The sequence below is a fragment of the Orbicella franksi genome, chromosome 10 (assembly GCF_964199315.1).
Source record: "Orbicella franksi chromosome 10, jaOrbFran1.1, whole genome shotgun sequence".
In the NCBI taxonomy this organism is placed as follows: domain Eukaryota; kingdom Metazoa; phylum Cnidaria; class Anthozoa; order Scleractinia; family Merulinidae; genus Orbicella; species Orbicella franksi.
The window spans coordinates 19,985,205-20,003,085 of NC_138154.1; the positions used below are offsets into that span (position 1 = coordinate 19,985,205).

The 17,881-nt window shown below is 37.1% G+C and overlaps 3 protein-coding genes and 1 long non-coding RNA gene across 7 annotated transcripts in view; 2 read left to right on the plus strand and 2 right to left on the minus strand.

Annotated features, from left to right (window-relative positions):
• Positions 1–1,529: 1,529 nt before the first annotated feature.
• LOC145500609 (uncharacterized) lies at positions 1,530–6,942 on the plus strand. Of its 3 annotated transcripts, none has more exons than XM_081480131.1 (5): positions 1,530–2,738; positions 2,868–3,149; positions 3,550–4,049; positions 5,040–5,442; positions 5,823–6,942. In XM_081480131.1, exons 2-5 carry the CDS (start codon positions 2,915–2,917, stop codon positions 6,062–6,064), a joined length of 1,380 nt encoding a protein of 459 aa, XP_081336257.1. In that variant the 5' UTR covers positions 1,530–2,738; positions 2,868–2,914; the 3' UTR covers positions 6,065–6,942. The 3 variants fall into 3 exon arrangements, with proteins under 3 accessions (XP_081336257.1, XP_081336256.1, XP_081336255.1); XM_081480130.1 differs by having other exon boundaries at positions 1,530–1,728; positions 1,843–3,149; XM_081480129.1 differs by having other exon boundaries at positions 1,530–3,149.
• Positions 6,943–7,108: 166 nt separating this feature from the next.
• On the minus strand, positions 7,109–8,916 carry LOC145500529 (uncharacterized). The gene has a single exon (XM_081480057.1). The coding sequence runs from the start codon at positions 8,771–8,773 to the stop codon at positions 7,277–7,279; it is 1,497 nt and encodes a 498-aa protein (XP_081336183.1). The 5' UTR covers positions 8,774–8,916; the 3' UTR covers positions 7,109–7,276.
• Positions 8,917–9,311: 395 nt separating this feature from the next.
• Positions 9,312–17,881, plus strand: part of LOC145500758 (NLR family CARD domain-containing protein 4-like) — an 82,120-nt gene continuing 73,550 nt past the window's right edge. The window contains exons 1-5 of one of the 2 annotated variants that reach the window (XR_014051141.1): positions 9,312–9,559; positions 10,429–10,533; positions 15,948–15,999; positions 16,648–16,763; positions 17,808–17,857. The gene's annotated coding sequence lies outside the window, so the exon portion shown is untranslated. Of the gene's footprint in view, positions 9,560–10,428; positions 10,534–15,947; positions 16,000–16,647; positions 16,764–17,807; positions 17,858–17,881 lie in introns of those variants that run through there. The other variant, XM_081480284.1, reaches the window with a different exon arrangement.
• Positions 10,857–17,881, minus strand: part of LOC145500848 (uncharacterized) — a 57,770-nt gene continuing 50,745 nt past the window's right edge. Inside the window, exon 2 of the long non-coding RNA XR_014051156.1 lies at positions 10,857–12,555. This is a non-coding gene — a long non-coding RNA (uncharacterized LOC145500848). The remainder of the gene's footprint in view (positions 12,556–17,881) is intronic.

Sequence of the window (17,881 nt, forward strand, 5' to 3'; positions counted from 1 at the left end):
AAGAAACAACAACAACAACAACAACAACAACAACAACAAAATAGGGGGTCACTGACTTCGTTTTAGAGGTAAGGCGCGTGGAAAACTACCCTGATTTTGAAAATTGGCGCCTGACGCAATTAAGCACGGTCTACAGGGGTTTATAGTTAAAAATATCGAAGCTAAGTCAACGGAGGCAAACAATCTTAGTCATATTTTGTAGACGTGGGTCTGCTGCGTAAATAATTCCAAAATATTGCTAACGTTTTCGCAAAACTTAACCCTTGAAGAGGCATTTGAAACTGTCGCACAGATAAACGAAGAGCTGAAAAGAACGGAATTCGATGATGCATTTTGCCAAAAAAAAATTCAAACTTCTAATCAATACATTTTCTCCATTTTTTCACTAAACGTAGAAAATCGGTAGAGAAAATGATCCATCAAAAAAAAAAAAAAATAAGGGGTCACCCACAGAAGTACCCACAGACATGTCTGTAAAGCTAATTACATAATAAATTCAAATGATCATATAGAGTTACTTGTCATCGTTTATGGACGTACGGTATTTCATAGTTATCGTACGTTTACAGCAATGCTATTTGACTCTTTCAAGGCCTTTTTTGCTGAGGAATATTTAATAGAAAAGTGTAACACTCACCAGGAGGTCCCTATACCCATAATGCTTACAACCCTGCGATACAGTTAGCCTGTGAACAGGCTCTCTAGACTCTCTAGTCGAGGATGAGGCGAAGAGAAAGCGCCCGACTTCACTCTCAGCCAGTTTCTTTTAGGCTGTTCACAGGCGCTAGGCTACGATACAGTGGAAGTCACTTCCACTGTATCACAGCCAATCCGCCGGGTGGATTGGCTGTGATACAAATGTTCAGTTTACATTTATTTAATAAATTTTGGTCCCTGCATGCAGCCTTGGATCAGCCATGGATCAATCATGTGGATATAATGATCTTTAAAATCTGTCGTGATACACCGGATCCCTGTTCGTGATGACGTATTTCGTGTTGCGCAAGTGAATTTTGATGAAAGCAAAAACAGCTAATCATAACGAGACTGGATGCCACAAGATGAAAGCACAACTCTTATTGCGAAGCTGGTACAATATGGTTGCCGAAAAGTAGCATAATTCGACGAAAAATATTTTTATTCGATAAATGACATATTTTTGTTCGCTAAAAATATTTTCATTCGATAAATGACATATTTTCATTCGATAAATGACATATTTTCATTCGCTAAAAATATTTTCATTCGATAAATGACATATTTTTATTTGCTAAAAATATTTTTATTCGCTAAATGACATATTTTTATTCACTAAAAATATTTTCATTCGATAAATGACATATTTTTATTTGCTAAAAATATTTTTATTCGATAAATGACATATTTTCATTCGTTAAAATATTTTCATTCGATAAGAATATATTTGTTCGATAAAACCGTTTCCATGCTCCTTTTTGCATTCGATAAATACTATTTTTATTCGATGTTTTTTTTCATTTGATAAAATATACTTTCGATAAAGTCACGTGACTAAGGAGGCATGGCCACAAAGCATTACGGCACGGTTACAAAGCTTCCCGCCATCGGCCATATTTTATGTTGTCAAAATGCAGAGGATGGATGGAAACAGGGAATTAAATCGCTCGATCATACGGAGTGAAGTGAGGCAGGCCATCAGTGAGTACTTTGCCATCAGAAATACTGGAAATTGTCCTCAGACTGCACGGAGTGAGTGCCAATGTAGTAATTTTTAAATGATACCTTGCAGCGAACAAAGTCGCTCTTTAGTGAAGTCTACAGAAGTCTACTGCAACTTACAAAAAGTTCGTGTGTTTTTTATAGTCGCACCACAGACACCACAACAACTTGGAAGTAGTCAGGATCAGCGTTTAGCTCAACATCAGCAAGTTCTTAATCGAGCAAGAGACATAATGAGATCAAATAGCATGACGAGTAATGGTAAGTCAAGCTTTCCTAAAAGACCCCGTCTGGATAGGAAGAGATATGCTGTTCCAGCTGTTAAAGAGTTTTGCAAAACAGTTCTGGTTCTTGCACCCTCAAATGAACATACATATCACTTAACTAATGACCAAATATTGGGGCACGCTGAGGTTGACTTCACCACAGAGGACTCGGAAGATACGGTTAGGGCCAAGATTGTCCAGGCTGTTGAGCAGCTAGCACATGATATCAAACCTGATGACTTCGAGTTTGTTAAAGTGCAGTCCAAGAGAGTTTCGGTTCCATTTGTAGCCACTGGACACAAGTGGGATTTCAAGCATGTCAAAAACCTCTGTGGACAGGGAAAGATCTACATACGGCTACTGTCATATCTGACAGAGCAAGAAGAAAAAGGTGGTATGTCCTCTAATACTGAGGTATGGGTAACAATACAGTATAAGTCTTTTTTTTATTATTGCCATGCCAACAGTATACCATACAGTTTACATTCATAAGTAATAATAGTAAAATGGACATAGCATGTAGTTTAAACCCTTGTTATTCTAAAATGTAGCTTATATTGAAACAGCCAGGTACATGTGATAGCATGGAACAAGTGGAAGCCCTGTGCCTCACAAGGGGCAAAGAGGTCTAAGAAGACAATTGACAGCAAACTGTATGGTATCAAGTTTGATATAGAGATGTATATGTAAAGCGTTTGTGTTATGTTTTGTAGCATTCTGAGTATGACTGCCACTCTGTAAGTGATGGTGGATCTACCAACATCTCTACAGAAGGTATGCTGTTATTCCAGTCTCTTTTGTCCACAGAATTATACTTTGTTTTTATACATTATTGTAATTGCAGAAACCTTTTCCTAGTAAGGGTAATTTATTTCAATGTATACCACCATTTTCTGTCAGCAGTAACTTCACCTGATGATCCTACAGCTTTGGCCATCCTGCAAAATCAGATGGATACAGAACATCCAGCCCCTCAGTGTAAGCAGAATACACGACAGTCCACCTTCCCATCATGTGCTGTTCCATCCTTCAGTCCCTCTCACAGCCTAAGCTGCCTTAATCAGTTAACTCAAATGTTTCCCACCCATGACAAAGCATATCTTGAGGAAGTTCTTATGGCATCAGCAACAATTCATGATGCAATATCTGAGATTCTTGGTGTTGGCAATGATGATAGCACATCATGTAAGTTTTAATGTAATGGTACTTTTGATTGTTATGACTGTTGCTATTCATCATGATATGTGATGTACTAAGGCAGTATCAGTCCCTCCCAGACAGCCTGGTTGATTATTCTAATTGACCTGCACGTGATGACGTATAATTTAATCATCATTTTATTTATTTTGCTTGCTCAGCAATGCAAATATTAAGGTTTTGGCATTGCTTGTATATCAGTGTTGCAATCATACTGTTGTAAAGGGTTGATAATGTGAAGGAAATGTTGATATTATTTATTATGCTTTAGTTTACTAAATTTGATTGGAATACAACATGCATGAATTAACTATATTCATGTACAGAACTGTATATATACATTAAAGTTGTAACAGCATGAAAACCTTTTTACTATTTTGTTTTTCAGGCCTTGACAAATCTACACTACAGGAATACAGGAAACAAGTGGAAAGAGGAAGACAATTCATAGAATTTAATAGGTTGCAAATCTCATCTGTGAGACAGCTTTTGTGCATCTACAAGAATCCAAAGCTTAATCTCAGACAAGAGCCAGATGTTTGTTTTGTCGGAGAACTAGGAGCTGACATGGGGGGACCTAAGAAAGAGTTCTTTTCCCAAGCTATTCAGAGTCTGTGTAGAGTTGATCCCTTATACAATTTGCAACTGTTTGGGGGTGCTGAAGGCCATTTGGTCCCACTCTATGGTGTAGATGCTATTTCTGAAGGTTTATTTGAAATCGCAGGTAAAATAGTTGCTCACAGTGTTTTACATGGTTGTGATGGTTTTGTTGGTCTCTCTCCCGCTGTGGTCAAGTACATTGAAACTGGCTCAGTTACCAAGGCTGAACAACTTGTCACTACTGAAGATCTTCCTGACATTGAGCTCAGGAATATTATTGAATCAAAGGTGAGATTATTTTAATTTTTAATTGCACTTTTTCAACTATGTAGACAATTTTTTTCCTGAAAGATCAAGAATGGAGAATGCAATTTTCTAATTTTCTGTCTTTCTTTGCTTGGGCAGCTAATCTATACAGTTATATATATGGGATATTGACCACGGGTGAGGTCAAGATGGCTGGATATTGGCCAAGTTCTTTTTTTGTGTGTTTATGGACCGAGATGGAGTCAAGGTCCATAAACTTGCAAAAAAAGAATGAGGCCAATATCCAGCCATCTTGACTGAAATAGCTTGATGAATAAAGGATTTATCATATGGTTTTCGGGGAAATTTTTCTCGCAGGACGCAGCAGGTAGTCCAGAGCTGCCAAATTACTCCATCTTGCCTGCTCTGGTAGCCAATCACAGCACAGGATTTGGCTCATCTTGTCTGCTCATGGAGCTAGCCATATAATAAATATAGTTAACTTAGCCACGGTCTATGGCAAACATGACATCACAATATTGACTTTGAGGCTAACCTTCATAAATTATTACAATAACTATTTGACAACTGCCTTGGAAAGTGGAGGTTGGGTGCCTGAGACATTCAGGAGCTTCAACCATTCCTAGATGGAGACCACTACCATGGCTGGCAAATCCTGGCAAATAAGTCATGACCCCCTATGTGGAGGGGAGAAAAACAGTCACCCATCAGAAAAAGCCTCTGAGAAGAGTCCTCACTCTTAAAACACTAATGCTCAAGGAAAACACTGACTCAATGCAAAAAACACTACACTGTGAACACGAGAAATTAGACATGAAATCCTGGCTCATGTACAGATCTAAACGCTACTGACCACAAAGGCAAGACTTCCTCTCCTTTTATCCTGTAATAGACTTGAAGACCTGATACATTTCTATTGATTGCCACTCAAACACCTGAGGAAACCTGAGACCTTGGATCAATTAAAAAGCTAGGTGTTTTAACTTTAATTAAAAAAAAAATTATGTTTAGGTGCTTAGCAAAGATGACCTGGAGGAACTCACCGCTGATGACAGAGAGAAATTGGAAGAAAAGATTGTAAGCCATGGTCTCAGTGATGTGCCACTTACCAAGTTGAATAAGGACAAGGCAATCAAAGACCTTATGACAGCAGAGGTTATCATCACAAGGACCCTGGCAATGGACTCTTTTTTTAAAGGACTTGACTGTATGGGATTAGGAAGAATACTGCGGGAAAACTCAAGCATTTCTAAGGAAGTGTTTCCAACCAAAGATGACGTTGACATTGATGCAACTATGGTGAAAGAACGCACGAGGACAGGCATTTATGGTCAACATGACACCAGGTCTGCAGAACAGAAGCTAGCATGTGAATGGTTCTACAAATTCATTGATGAATCATCTTCCCTGAAAGGTTAGATATTGCCAAAAGTTAGTGAAGTACACTGCATGACAGCATAAAATGTGAAGCTTAACAAAGCAATTTTTATTCATAAAACAATGTATTTCCAACAAATTTCCTTACTAAGAAATAAATAACAAAGCTTACTATGCCCTTCGTCAATTTGCACATGTACAGCACTTGCTGCAGTGTACTTCATTTTCATTCCAGTTTTGGTCAAGTAATTTTTGTCTTTTCCACAGGATTTAGATGGATAAACACATGATTATATTTGTGTCTGTTTTAGTTATTTTCAGTGGTAAGTCTGCTGAAATCTTGCAATGTCCATAGCAACTGAATGTATGCTTTTATATCCCAGTAGGTGTTAATTGTGAAATATGATTTTATTTCAGATGAAAACACAGGCAAGTCTATTGTGAAAACCCTGGTAAGGTTTATTTCTGGTAGTACCCAGTTGCACTCCCACGATCAGTTTGAAGTGACATACAACAGTGATCCTTCCAAGAAACTACTTGAAGCCAGCACCTGTTTTTCTACTATTTCTCTACCAGTAGCCCACAGTTGCTATGAGGATTTCAAGCAATCTTGCCTAACAAGTCTCCTTTATGGTGGTGAAGGCTTTGGCAAATTTTAAGTGTCTGAGAATTTAACTAGAAACTTTTGTTGACATCTTAAAAACAAAGGAAAATATTCACAAACTGTTTTGGTTTTGGTTATTTAAAAAATGGAAATTATGAAAGAATAAGTTGTTATTGATGTTCCATATATGTTGATATCCACTTGATAAAGCATGCATGTTCCAAGTGCTTTTATAATTAAACAGCATGCCCGTTGGGTTAGTTTATGCATGTAGTTGTATCAAAGTTGTAACGTTTAATCAATATTCCCTGTCATTGATAAGTTTGTGGGCAATAGACTACTAAAAATATAAAATGAATGAAAATAATACTTCTAGTTACAAAGTATGCTCAGTTGAAACTGTTTACATAGAAAGCCTGTATTGAAAGCTCCTGTTTTCATTTGCAACCGGAAACACTCATGTTCAGTGGACTTTTTCAAGGCAAAACTGTTTCTTTATTGTAATGTTAGTTACTATTAGGTTGCCATTGACAGGTGATACTTGAAATAAATTATTACACTTTTTGCTCCTTTTTTCATACCCAACATTGATATTTTTAGATGGAAAGTATCATGTACATGCTGGCTGTGGCTGCTACAAGAGTTTTAATGCGAGGCACATTCAGTCTGGACACCACTGAAAGCTTACTGTATATATTGTTTTTCCCATCCCCTTTTCTGCTGCCAACGTGGTCTATGGGAATTCAAGTAGCAATTGGATGAAAACAATGTTTACAGTAGATAAGTCGAGTCCCAACAACTGCCTTTTATTGTGGAAGAAAAAAAAACGTAAACAAGGATTTCATTAAAATTAGCTAATGAATGCTTTCAGTCTAGTTTGAAAGGAAAACTGCAGTAAAATTATCAACTTGGCTTAACATTACTCAGAAACAGATGTAAATGTACGTGTTCTGTTTTAATTTTAGTCATTGTTTAATTTTTGTAGCCAGTTCTAAGTATTATTTTTTGCTTGAATCATGTTCATTTACATAACAATTTTGAAACAAGAAAAAATTAGTTCAGTTTGGTTAAAAAATTAGGTCAATCAAAAATGAACTTATTTTGAACTTCAACAAGTAGTTACATGTTCCTTTTTATTTCAAGATTGCATTTAGCACATAAAACGTGCCGTTTCCAAATTTTAGAAGCCTGCATTATACAGTTGAAGAACTTCAGCATGTTGCTGGTCTGTTGTATGACTTACAGGTTGTCAGAGGAAAATTCAAAGTTACTCAAGCAACTCACGGTAAGCCTCAAGGGCACTCAAATATATGTCTATACCAAAGCTGCCAGATTCAGCCATTGGATTAATTAGCTGTCTGAATTCTTCGAACAATTCTTCTGGGAAAGGATTCTCGATGTCTTCAACTTCAACAGATCCATGTTCCTGCAAAGGAGACGGGCCCTCTGGGTCAGTACCATACCATTCTATCATATCTTGGGTAACTGCCTCGTTCTGCATTTGTCGATTAAGCATGCCATTGACCCACAGCCTCTCAGGTGACCAGTTGCGCTCGGTTCGTACTGGCCTCAAATTAGATGCTTTTGTAAACTCATCAAGGGCAACATTGATTCGTGGAAGGAACACTTGATGTAGTAAAAACATCTGCAGAGGGTTACTGACACTCAAGTAACCACTCTCTTCCAAAGAATAAAAAACGGCATAAAATAAAAAAGAAACACAACGGAATACTTCTCTCCATAAACGCTCAATCCTTTGATTTCTTGTGGATGGCCCTGCAATAAAACTGCCTCTTCCTTCGCCCCTTTCTTGAACCATAAATCTTGCAACCTCTACATTTTCACCACCATGATCACCTCTTACGCGAGAAGGCACACCAAACTGTTGTACTGCCCTCTGAAAGGCTGACATGACTGTATCTGCCCGATTGTTGGTTGAACATCTTAAAAATGTAATCATTCTAGAAAAGCCGTCGATACAGCCATGGACTACAAATCCCCATCGTATTAGACTATGATGCCCATCTATGTGCCATAACGAGTTGGGCCAAGCTACACTGTACACCCTCCTTGTTATTACCGTTGCACATCGAAGAGCACTGTTTTCAGGGTCAACCCTATTGATTGCTGCACGGACGCGTTCACGCTGTACGAGATGGCCCAGAGATCGAATATACCCTAACAAATACGACTGTCCAGTTGTCGTTCCATGTCGAGATACAAAGCCGCGAATAACCTCGTCGAGTTGGTCATCGCTTATATTTGACCACCTGCTGCAGCCCAACCCATACTCTTCCACTCTACGATAGATAGTCCATCTTGATACTCGTAGCATCTGTGCAATCTGATTCCAGGTACACCCTAGGCTTCTAAGATTTTCAAGAAGTTCCTCTGCAATGACGAACTTTGGTCTTCCAGGTTGCGATGTATGTGCAACGCTACGCGATCCTAAATCGACAAGACTTACTGTTCTCCTACCTATTTCAGTCATCCTCTCAAACCAGAACTGATGTATTTCGGAAAAACAATCGCAGAGCTGCAGTAAATTGTTTCTACAACATAGATCCTCACTCTGATCAAGGACACTTCGCAGAACGGAGAGTACACGGTCAAGACAATTGAAAAGCAGGGCCGCTGAGTGGAACTCTAAGTTTATAATTCTGGCACTGTGTTCGCATCTATCCAGTATATTTTCAGCAAATATAAAAAAATCATTCCAAGTAATTGCATCTGCTGTTGCATCTAGGTCTAGATTTGTCGCCATTTTAAGACATATCCTAAAGATTTTGGATAATGGCGGGAAGCTTTGTAACCGTGTCGTAATGCTTTGTGGCCATGCCTCCTTGGGTCACGTGACTTTATCGAAAGTATCTTCACCAAATGAAAAAAACATCGAATAAAAATAGTTTTTATCGAATGCAAAAAGGAGCATGGAAACGGTTTTATCTAACAAATATATTTTTATCGAATGAAAATATTTTAACGAATAAAAATATGTCATTTATCGAATAAAAATATTTTAACGAATGAAAATATGTCATTTCGAATGAAAATATTTTTAGCGAATAAGAATATGTCATTTATCGAATGAAAATATTTTTAGTGAATAAAAATATGTCATTTAGCGAATAAAAATATTTTTAGCAAATAAAAATATGTCATTTATCGAATGAAAATATTTTTAGCGAATGAAAATATGTCATTTATCGAATGAAAATATTTTTAGCGAATGAAAATATGTCATTTATCGAATGAAAATATTTTTCGTCGAATTATGCTACTTTTCGGCAACCATAGTACAAGGCGTTATTTGAAACCGTTTGATTTTGCCCGGCTGAACATAGGGAAAAGAGCGCTTTACAGCCTCATTTTCGGTAGTTATTTTGAAAACTGTGGGTTACCCTAGCGTTCTGGAATATAGCGCTGCCACAGAGAGGACTTGGAAACGAGGAACTCTTAATGAATCACGTGACTCGCCTTTCCGTGATGGATTTCCTTGTCGCTTTCAGTTTTAATTCGTCTACCAGCAGTGCGCTAAGTCGGACGACTGGTAAGTATAAGCTAGAGTTTGTTGGCTTTCATTCGCCGTCTTTGAATGGCAGTAGATCTAAGATTCGATAAAGATTTCAGAAAATCAAGATTTCTTGGCCAAAGTTTCTTTGCTTCAAATTCTTGCGCGACGTCGCTTGTCGATTTATCAATTTCCTGCTCCGATCATTGATCGTTAGCCGATTTGCCTACCCAGTTAAAATTGTCAATTGATGAAATTGATTTAACTTAACCATATCCATGGCTGATTATAAGACTTAACTGATATCAAGGCTGACTATGCAACATATGTTAGCTAAAGTTGAACTTTTATTGGCAATTTGATCAACATATTACCGGCTGAATGAGGATCCACGGTTGGGTTTCAAACTTTGTAATGCTGGGAAAGTTAATTTCCAGGTTCTTATGTTCCTTCTTATGCTGATCAAGGAAAACAATGTTCATGACCATAATGTAGAATTCTCACTGTACACAACGTTACACCTAAAATATCATGAAATATAGTTGAAATGTATTGAATTACATGAACCCATTCTTGTGAGCACTTTTGATTGTTAGAAAGAGCAAAATCGTTTCAAAATACTTCTTTGCAAATGCTCAGAGATGTTGAATGTTCATGTTTCAGAATGTGGTCTCGGGGAAAACTTAATTTTTCTGGGGATAAGATCACCTTAATTTTCCAAAGTTTTAGGTACCTCTTGCGCAGACGCTCTTTGGGCTCGTCATGCAATCTTGCGTGAGAGCGTCTGTGCCCAAAGAGCGTCTGCGTGCCGTGAATTCCTTGACGTGCCTGCCAAGTGCGACGAGGTGCTTTGCTGTCACTTTTATAGACGGCGTGTAATCTCAGTGCGCTTCTTTTTGTGCCCCCAGATGAGAAAAATAGTTAATCTTGTTATGTAAAGACTGCACTGTTACTCATCATCAAGATTGGTGGTTCTGCGATCCAGTGCCGCGGTGGTTGAGGACGCCATTGAGGTATGCTTTATGTCATCATGTAGTCTTGACTTAATTTCGGGAACTAATTGAACAATATTTAGCTCGTTTTGCATTAGGAAGGTTAGTGTAAGACTGATATTGATATTTTAGCTAGTTTGATGGGTCATGTTGTTTTTGACAGAAGTGCATGAAAGCTCAATCGCAATTTATAATGCACAGAGTAAATAAGCTTAGCTTTCGCTTTCAATAAGATGGTATTTGCATGCGAGCCATGCTTTTCCCATTGGCTTACAGTGTGTGCTGTGTCATTATTACCCAATTTAGAACTCTGTGCGGTTGATTTTTATTTGTTTGGTCGGCTGTGGGCTTGACCAATCGTGAAATCGATAAATAATCGATGAAAATTAATATCAATCAATTTGACGATGTCATGCTTTAACCTTTCCGATTTAAAAAAATAAGCTTCACCTCTCGATTTACACGTACATTGTGTACATACCTGTATATCTTATTAGATGTTTTGGTGTGTAGTATCACTGTTTATTATATGGAGAAGAGTGTTTTACTGGGAACTAAACCACTTGTAGATTCCATACGCCACTTCATCCGGGACCTGAGTGGCCTATTTTCCGTATGTCACCTTTGTGAGTGTTGTATCGTTCAATGACGTCACGATTCCCGCCTTTTGCTTTTGTTGAATTGGTTTCAATATTTAGTCTCCATATAATAAAAAGAACATTACGCGTTGGCTCGAAGATATGAATTTTATGTTCTTGTGGCAAGAACAATATCTCACGAGTGAGCGAAGCGAACGAGTGAGCTATTGTTGTTGCCACTCGAACATAAAATTCATATCTTCTCGCCACCGTGTAATATCCTCTATTTATTATACAGACATAAGTGTTTTACTGGAAAATACACCACTCGTAAAATTCATACGAAACCACATCTGGGACTTGAGTGGCGTATTTTCAAATTGTGCTTAAACTCGTTGGTGTATGATCGAAACATTTTCGGGTCTTCCTCGAAAGTCTTTGGCAATCTTTGGTAATCTTCGGAAATCTTTGGAAATCTTTGGAAATTTTGAGAAAATTTTTGGCAATGTTCCTGTGACCTTCGGACAAGTTTTGGAGAATCTTCGGAAATCTTCAGAAAGTGCTCGGAAATCTTTGGAAAATCGTCAAAAACACCGTCATCAGTATGTCTATATAATAAAAAGAACATTACACATTATGTTCTCGTGGCAAGAACAGTATCTCACTCGTTCGCTGCGCTCACTTGTGAGATATTGTTCTTGCCACAAGAACATAAAATTCATATCTTCTCGCCACCGTGTAATATCCTCTATATATTTTTACGAGTTGTGCTGTATTTTGACGAGCCCGTAGGGCGAGTCAAAACAAACAACTAGTAAAAATATATAGTGATACTTAACACACCAAAACATCTACTGTGTAATAAGAGATATATTATCCAACTGCTGTAGTCAATAAATCTATTGGTGAAAGAGGGAGAGTGTGACAGTTTTGCGTGTGCGCACCGACCTATATGGCAAACAGGTTTTCTACTGTACAAATAACTGTACAATATCGCTGTATATTTGTACTGGTATTTGGATGGTATTCGCTGCAGTTGGATGATAAATTGTATTACAGTACATGTATGCCTAAGTTACATGTAGCAAATATGGGAAGTTTATAAGAATCTGCATGAAAATTTGAGGCCCCAAACTTGCCAACTTTTACAAAGAAAATATATATGCCAGTTGCCCCCTTGCATACTGATGTACATTTCTTTATAAGAATTGGGAAATTTGGAGTCTGATATTTCCATGCATTTGCAATGGATTCCTATGTAACTTGGCACATACTTTGTATATTAAATTTAATGCAATAAGTTGACCTACATGTATTGAGGTGCAGGTTTTTTGTCAATGAAAAAATACAAAAAATTGTTTATATTGTGTGACATCGTTTGACGTTGTTAAAGTGGTCCATTATGTAATGGTCCAGCTAAGAAGTATGCAAAAGGGCGAAAGACTGCGGCAATTAAGCTTCTGTACTTTCTAACAAAGATTTAATTTCCAGAATCAGGGTGAGATTCCCACCAGAACTGGCCACCAGCTGAAGATACTGCACATTTTTCTTAGGGCAAATTTAGTCTTGGTGGAATTCTGGTGGGATCCTTCCAGGATTCCTGCTAGGATTCCTGCTGAGTGTGAAAATCCTGGGGGCCAAAATATTCAAATTTCAGTAGAATAAAATTTGTATATTTACACTGTAGTACTGAACAATCAATCACTCACTCAATCAATCAATCAATCAACCAATCAACCAATCAATCAAATCCAGATCTTTATGTTACTTCGAATTTCGTGGTAGCAAAAACATGCTAACATCTCCGAAGAAAATAAATTCATAAAGTTAAAAAACTAAGAAATACATGTAATACAGTAGAACCCCGGTAACTCGAACTCTGAAGGGAAACGAAAAACTGTTCGAGTTAGTGGGGTATTGAGTTATTGGGGTCGATTAAAATATTCAAGTTTCCAAGTTAATAATTAATAGTTTATTGATTTTCAGCACTTCGGTATACAATACAGTGCAAATTAAACTTATTTCATGAGAAACTAATAGTACATTTTGTAACTACAACTGTACTGTAACGATTATGCATTCATATGACAATGCAATACTGTAAATGTAACTTAGTTTATATAATACACTCAATTTATGTTCCCTTTTGCGTTGGGGTCATTCTATTATCCGTAAAGTTCTTATTGCCTGGGCACAAAAAATGAATGCAGTGGAGGATTCTTTCTGCTAATGCCTCTATTTGCTTTACACTGCTTCTGATTTGTGACAGCAAAGTCACTACATCCGGTATGACTCTTATGATTGGTAAATAACTGTCAAATACGTGATCTGTTCATTGTAGTAATTAAAATCAAATTGCTCCAGTCTTTGTTCTAGTGGTAGAATTTGATCACACGATAGGAAAAGCTAATGGATATCTCAATGAGCATCCGTGGCGAGTTATAAGAATCAGAAATTCATGTTATCGGGGTAAATTTTGATCAAGGGAAACAAAATTTAGTTGGAGTTAGTTGGGAATTCGAGTTATCTGAGTTCGAGTTAACCAAGTAAAAATGACTGAAAAGTGGGGTCAAATCCAAGGGAAATGAGACATGGTTGGAGTTAGCGTGGGAGTTTGAGTTATCCAAATTTGAGTTACTGGGGTTCATCAGGTTAAAGTGTTCATCAACTTTCATGTAGCCTGTGAAAGAAATTAATAGATAGGCATTAGCATAGGTACATGTATACGGGCATTTGCACTGTTGCGGATGTTATATTCAGACTCAATAGTGAAATTAAATCTACCACAGACAAAGGATAAAAAGGAGTTATCCAGTTTAGCATTTAAGAAAAATCAACATGTTTGTGCCAACTGACATGTTAACTGGGCTGTACAATTTTTCCACTTGACTGATTTCTATTAGAGAAATGGAGCAAAAAAAACAAACAAAAAAAAACATTGTCGTGAACATTACATAAAAAACAATCACAATATTGAGTGCATTAGCGTTTATTCAAAATTCCTGTGAGGCATCAGGGCTTTATGTATGAACTGTTCCAAATATATGCAGGGTTGTGTGACCCATTAAAAAGGCTGATTTCATTTGCACTTTGCAAGGGTACATCTACTTGAACTTCAACAGCACAGATGTGACTACCAGTGTCACAGATATTACACTCTGTGAATCACTGCCAAGAATAGATGATAAATTATTTTTTTTTATTGTTCTCAGTCATATTAACCAAGATATACATGTATATAGGCAAATATTTTATGTTATTATGAATGAAACTGGTTGTCATCTCATGTAAAACCCCTGAAATATCACAGCACTGTTTGGGGGACACAACATGCTTTTTGCATGATGTATAACCTGCATTTGAGCCTGCTCTTGGGATATTTCTGAGCCTGGAGGCATATGCTGGTCACCAGAGTAATAATTAACAATTATTCACCGAAGTGGAGGTGAATAGTGGTGGATATTTACTTTGCCGCTTTGCGGCTTGGTAAATATCCATCACTTTCACCGACACTGAGGTGAATAATTGTTTTAGTACCACACAAGCTGAATAATTAGTGGACCAAAACGTTATTTTATGTGTGACAAGCGGTCGGAAATTTTAAAATCTCTCATGCTGGCTGCTCGGAGGTGAATAGTACTTGCTAATCACCTCCGAGTTAACCAATCAGAGCGCGCGAAAAGCACTATTCACTTGTGTGGTATATACTAACTTATTTTACCAGAGAATAGACAAAAATGGCAGTTTTGTTCAATTCAAGGTTTCTTTACAGAGTTGTCACAATTACTTACTGTTGGCCTTAAGACAAGGCAAAACAAAAGAGTCCACTATTCAAACATTTTTCAGCTTCTGTTGTTGTTCCTCAGTTTATCAATGGACCATTTGAAATTCCAGAGCAACTAGCTGTGGAAAAAAAACTCTTGAAAGTAATAGGAAGCATACATGTACATGTAGAAGGGTGTACGAACTGTCAGAAATGATTATGTTCAACAGAGTGGCAGAACCTCTTCTGCAGCTACATGTATTGTTGAAATTTCAGAGTACATGTAGTTTACAACCCACTTGAAAGCCTCTGTCTTTGTCAAAAGTCTGTTAGGTGAAACTAGAGCAAATTTAGAAGGACATAATTATGCCATGTAATGTTCTGTCTTTTAAGAACCATTTCAAAATGTTTTTACTTAAGTTCAAGAAGTGTAATGTCTACAACGTAACATCTAGACCAATGTTTTGCTGCCATTATTTGGAAAATGTTACAGTTTACCAGAGATACCTTTTTGCCAAAGTGTTTCCATATTTGGATATCTAGTTGTGTGACAAGAATGTTTTTAAAATCTTTTATGTAGTCATTTTAGAAAAGAAAAAGATTGTTAAAACATTGTGGATGTTACATAACATTTGTGACTTTTGTTATAATTATGTACTTTTTAAAAACGTTCAGGATGAAATTTATATCACTTATGTGTTAGCTCCAGTGAGGGACTTTTTCTTATATTTCCCAAGTTTGATGCGGCAAGTGAAAAAATGTAGTCTTCTTGCCTTTCGTTTGCTTCAAAACAAAACAAAAACAATAATTACTTTGGGAACCCCCCTGAATACACAGTTGTCATGAGGGTGCCGAAATTTATTTTTCTGTTCATTTTTAAAACTTGTCAGCAGTGTATTCATGTGCAACCTCCTTTTAACAATCTGGATTCTGACACCACTCATGTGGAATTGCCCATATGTGTACATATATCGATATGTAGATTTCCAGTTTTAGCAAGTGTATGTTAAATCAACAACTCCTGACCAACCATTTGAAGGGTTTGCCACAGATCATTTCAAAATGACTTGTTTACAATGTCATATATACTGCAGGCAGAATCTGAGGGGAGAGAGAGAGAAAGAAAAAGAAAAATCAGCTGTGGAGGTAGATTCTTCTGCTTTGATCACAAAAATAATACCCAGCATTTGTATCATTTTTTGGTTGCCATACAAGTATAAACCAAATTTATCAAATTGATGTATTTAGAAGCAATGCAAGCCAAGTTTAGTTAGCATGAGGTGGGTTGCATGAGAATTTTGCAATACAAATATAGAGTAACATTGCAGAATTGATAGTTCCAAACAGATACACATTGTACATGTAACCTACAATGTATTATGGATACTTATGCTTCGATTAATTCTCCCAAATTCAATTTTGAGCAGAGCAAACCTTTAATAGTCAAACAGAGTTTTTCGGGTCTGAGGTTTTGAGACACCCAGATGGTCTAAGTTATTTGGGTCTGAGGTTGTAAGACACCCAGGGTGTCTGAGTTTTTTGGGTCTGAGGTCTGCGTTTTCGAGACACTTAACTGTGCTCTGATGACACCCAGGGAACCTGTACAGTGTGTATCTCACACACAGTGTTACTATTTTGCCTGGTAGGATGAAAGACTAAGTTTGTGGATTTTATATATTATTTATTAATCCTGAAACCGCCGATCTCGCCCACGCTCCCTAATCTTTTTCTATTGCAATGAAGTAATATTTATAATGACTGGATTTATGGAAATGTGTTTAATTGAATTTGCAGAGGAGGGACTACAAAAGTTGGACCAGATAAAATTCAGATTACCAGTCTGGGCTGAACTGACTTGGATCAACTCTGATCATGAAAAGCCCATGAATGCAATAATCAAAATATTGGTGGTGAATATTTATTGAACTGAAAGACAATGACAATAAGATATTTCAACCTTACAAGCAAGATTTCTAGTTTCAAAGTGTCATAGTGTTGTAGCTTTACTTCTAGAAAGCTACACGTTTGTCTTAGACACGTTCTTATGTTTGTTGCATCAACCTTCATTTACCTTCACCAACTTCATCTGAGTCCTTGATCATCAGTGATCTATGGATCAATGGAACATAATTTATGCAATGCAGCAGAGCCCTGGACGCAAGTCTGGACACAAGAACTTTAAGTGAAAGGGTGAAAACAACATTAAGGTTACTTCAAACCTTCGCGGTGCTACGTAGGTCGAATTTTTTTTGGTCAAGAAAATTAAAGTCCGCGAAGCTCAAGTTTGCATACTGTGAACACTAGGGGTTCTGTTATTTCATTGGCTTGCGGCTTTTCAAGTTACCACATTCCTCTGTGAAGGCGTGATATGTTTATGAATCTTTAGAGGGCGAAAACTTGCACTTGTTTTTCGAGAGAATCCCTTCTCTTTAAATGAATTAATAGGGTATGAATTTTGGTCAGAACATTCACTGATAGATATGGAACAAAAGCGTGTCGGCGAATTCCTTTATTTTAAATACTTTCCTCGTGGCGGCCTTTAACGCAACAGGTTACGCGAATTTTTCGATAGTCAAACTTGACAGATCTATAAAAAGATAACCAATAGAAATAAAAGAAAATTCTGACACGTTTTTGGAGATTGAGGCTTTGTGATTAACACTGCACAGTTATTTTGCATGAACGATCGCATTTGATACCCGATTAATTCGATGGAACGTCAGTCGGTCATTTTGGAGTTGACGGCCTCAGCCGACTTTGCAAAACTAAATCCAAAACAAAACATAATTTTATCGAATTTTACATTTTATAACCTTTCTGTTGATATATAGTTTGTGGGGGTTTCCTTGAAAACAGCGCGCATACGAGTTTTTTTCTGGAGGACACCCGCAAAGGTTTGAAGTAACCTTAACCTTGTTTTCTTTTTTTTTTTTCATATTTATTACCTCCCTCAGGACTCAACTGACAGGCATTAATATAGAGTATAATTATCACTCTTGAATTGAAAACTTAAACAAATACAATGTAG

Excerpts from the sequence above, each read along its gene's own strand:
- LOC145500529 (XM_081480057.1), bottom strand. The coding sequence starts at position 8,773 with ATGGCGACAAATCTAGACCTAGATGCAACAGCAGATGCAATTACTTGG.
- LOC145500609 (XM_081480129.1), top strand. The coding sequence starts at position 2,741 with ATGCTGTTATTCCAGTCTCTTTTGTCCACAGAATTATACTTTGTTTTT. Across the intron at positions 3,150-3,549 it reads CAATGATGATAGCACATCAT|GCCTTGACAAATCTACACTA; the intron begins GTAAGTTTTAAT and ends TTTGTTTTTCAG. Across the intron at positions 5,443-5,822 it reads TGAATCATCTTCCCTGAAAG|ATGAAAACACAGGCAAGTCT; the intron begins GTTAGATATTGC and ends ATTTTATTTCAG.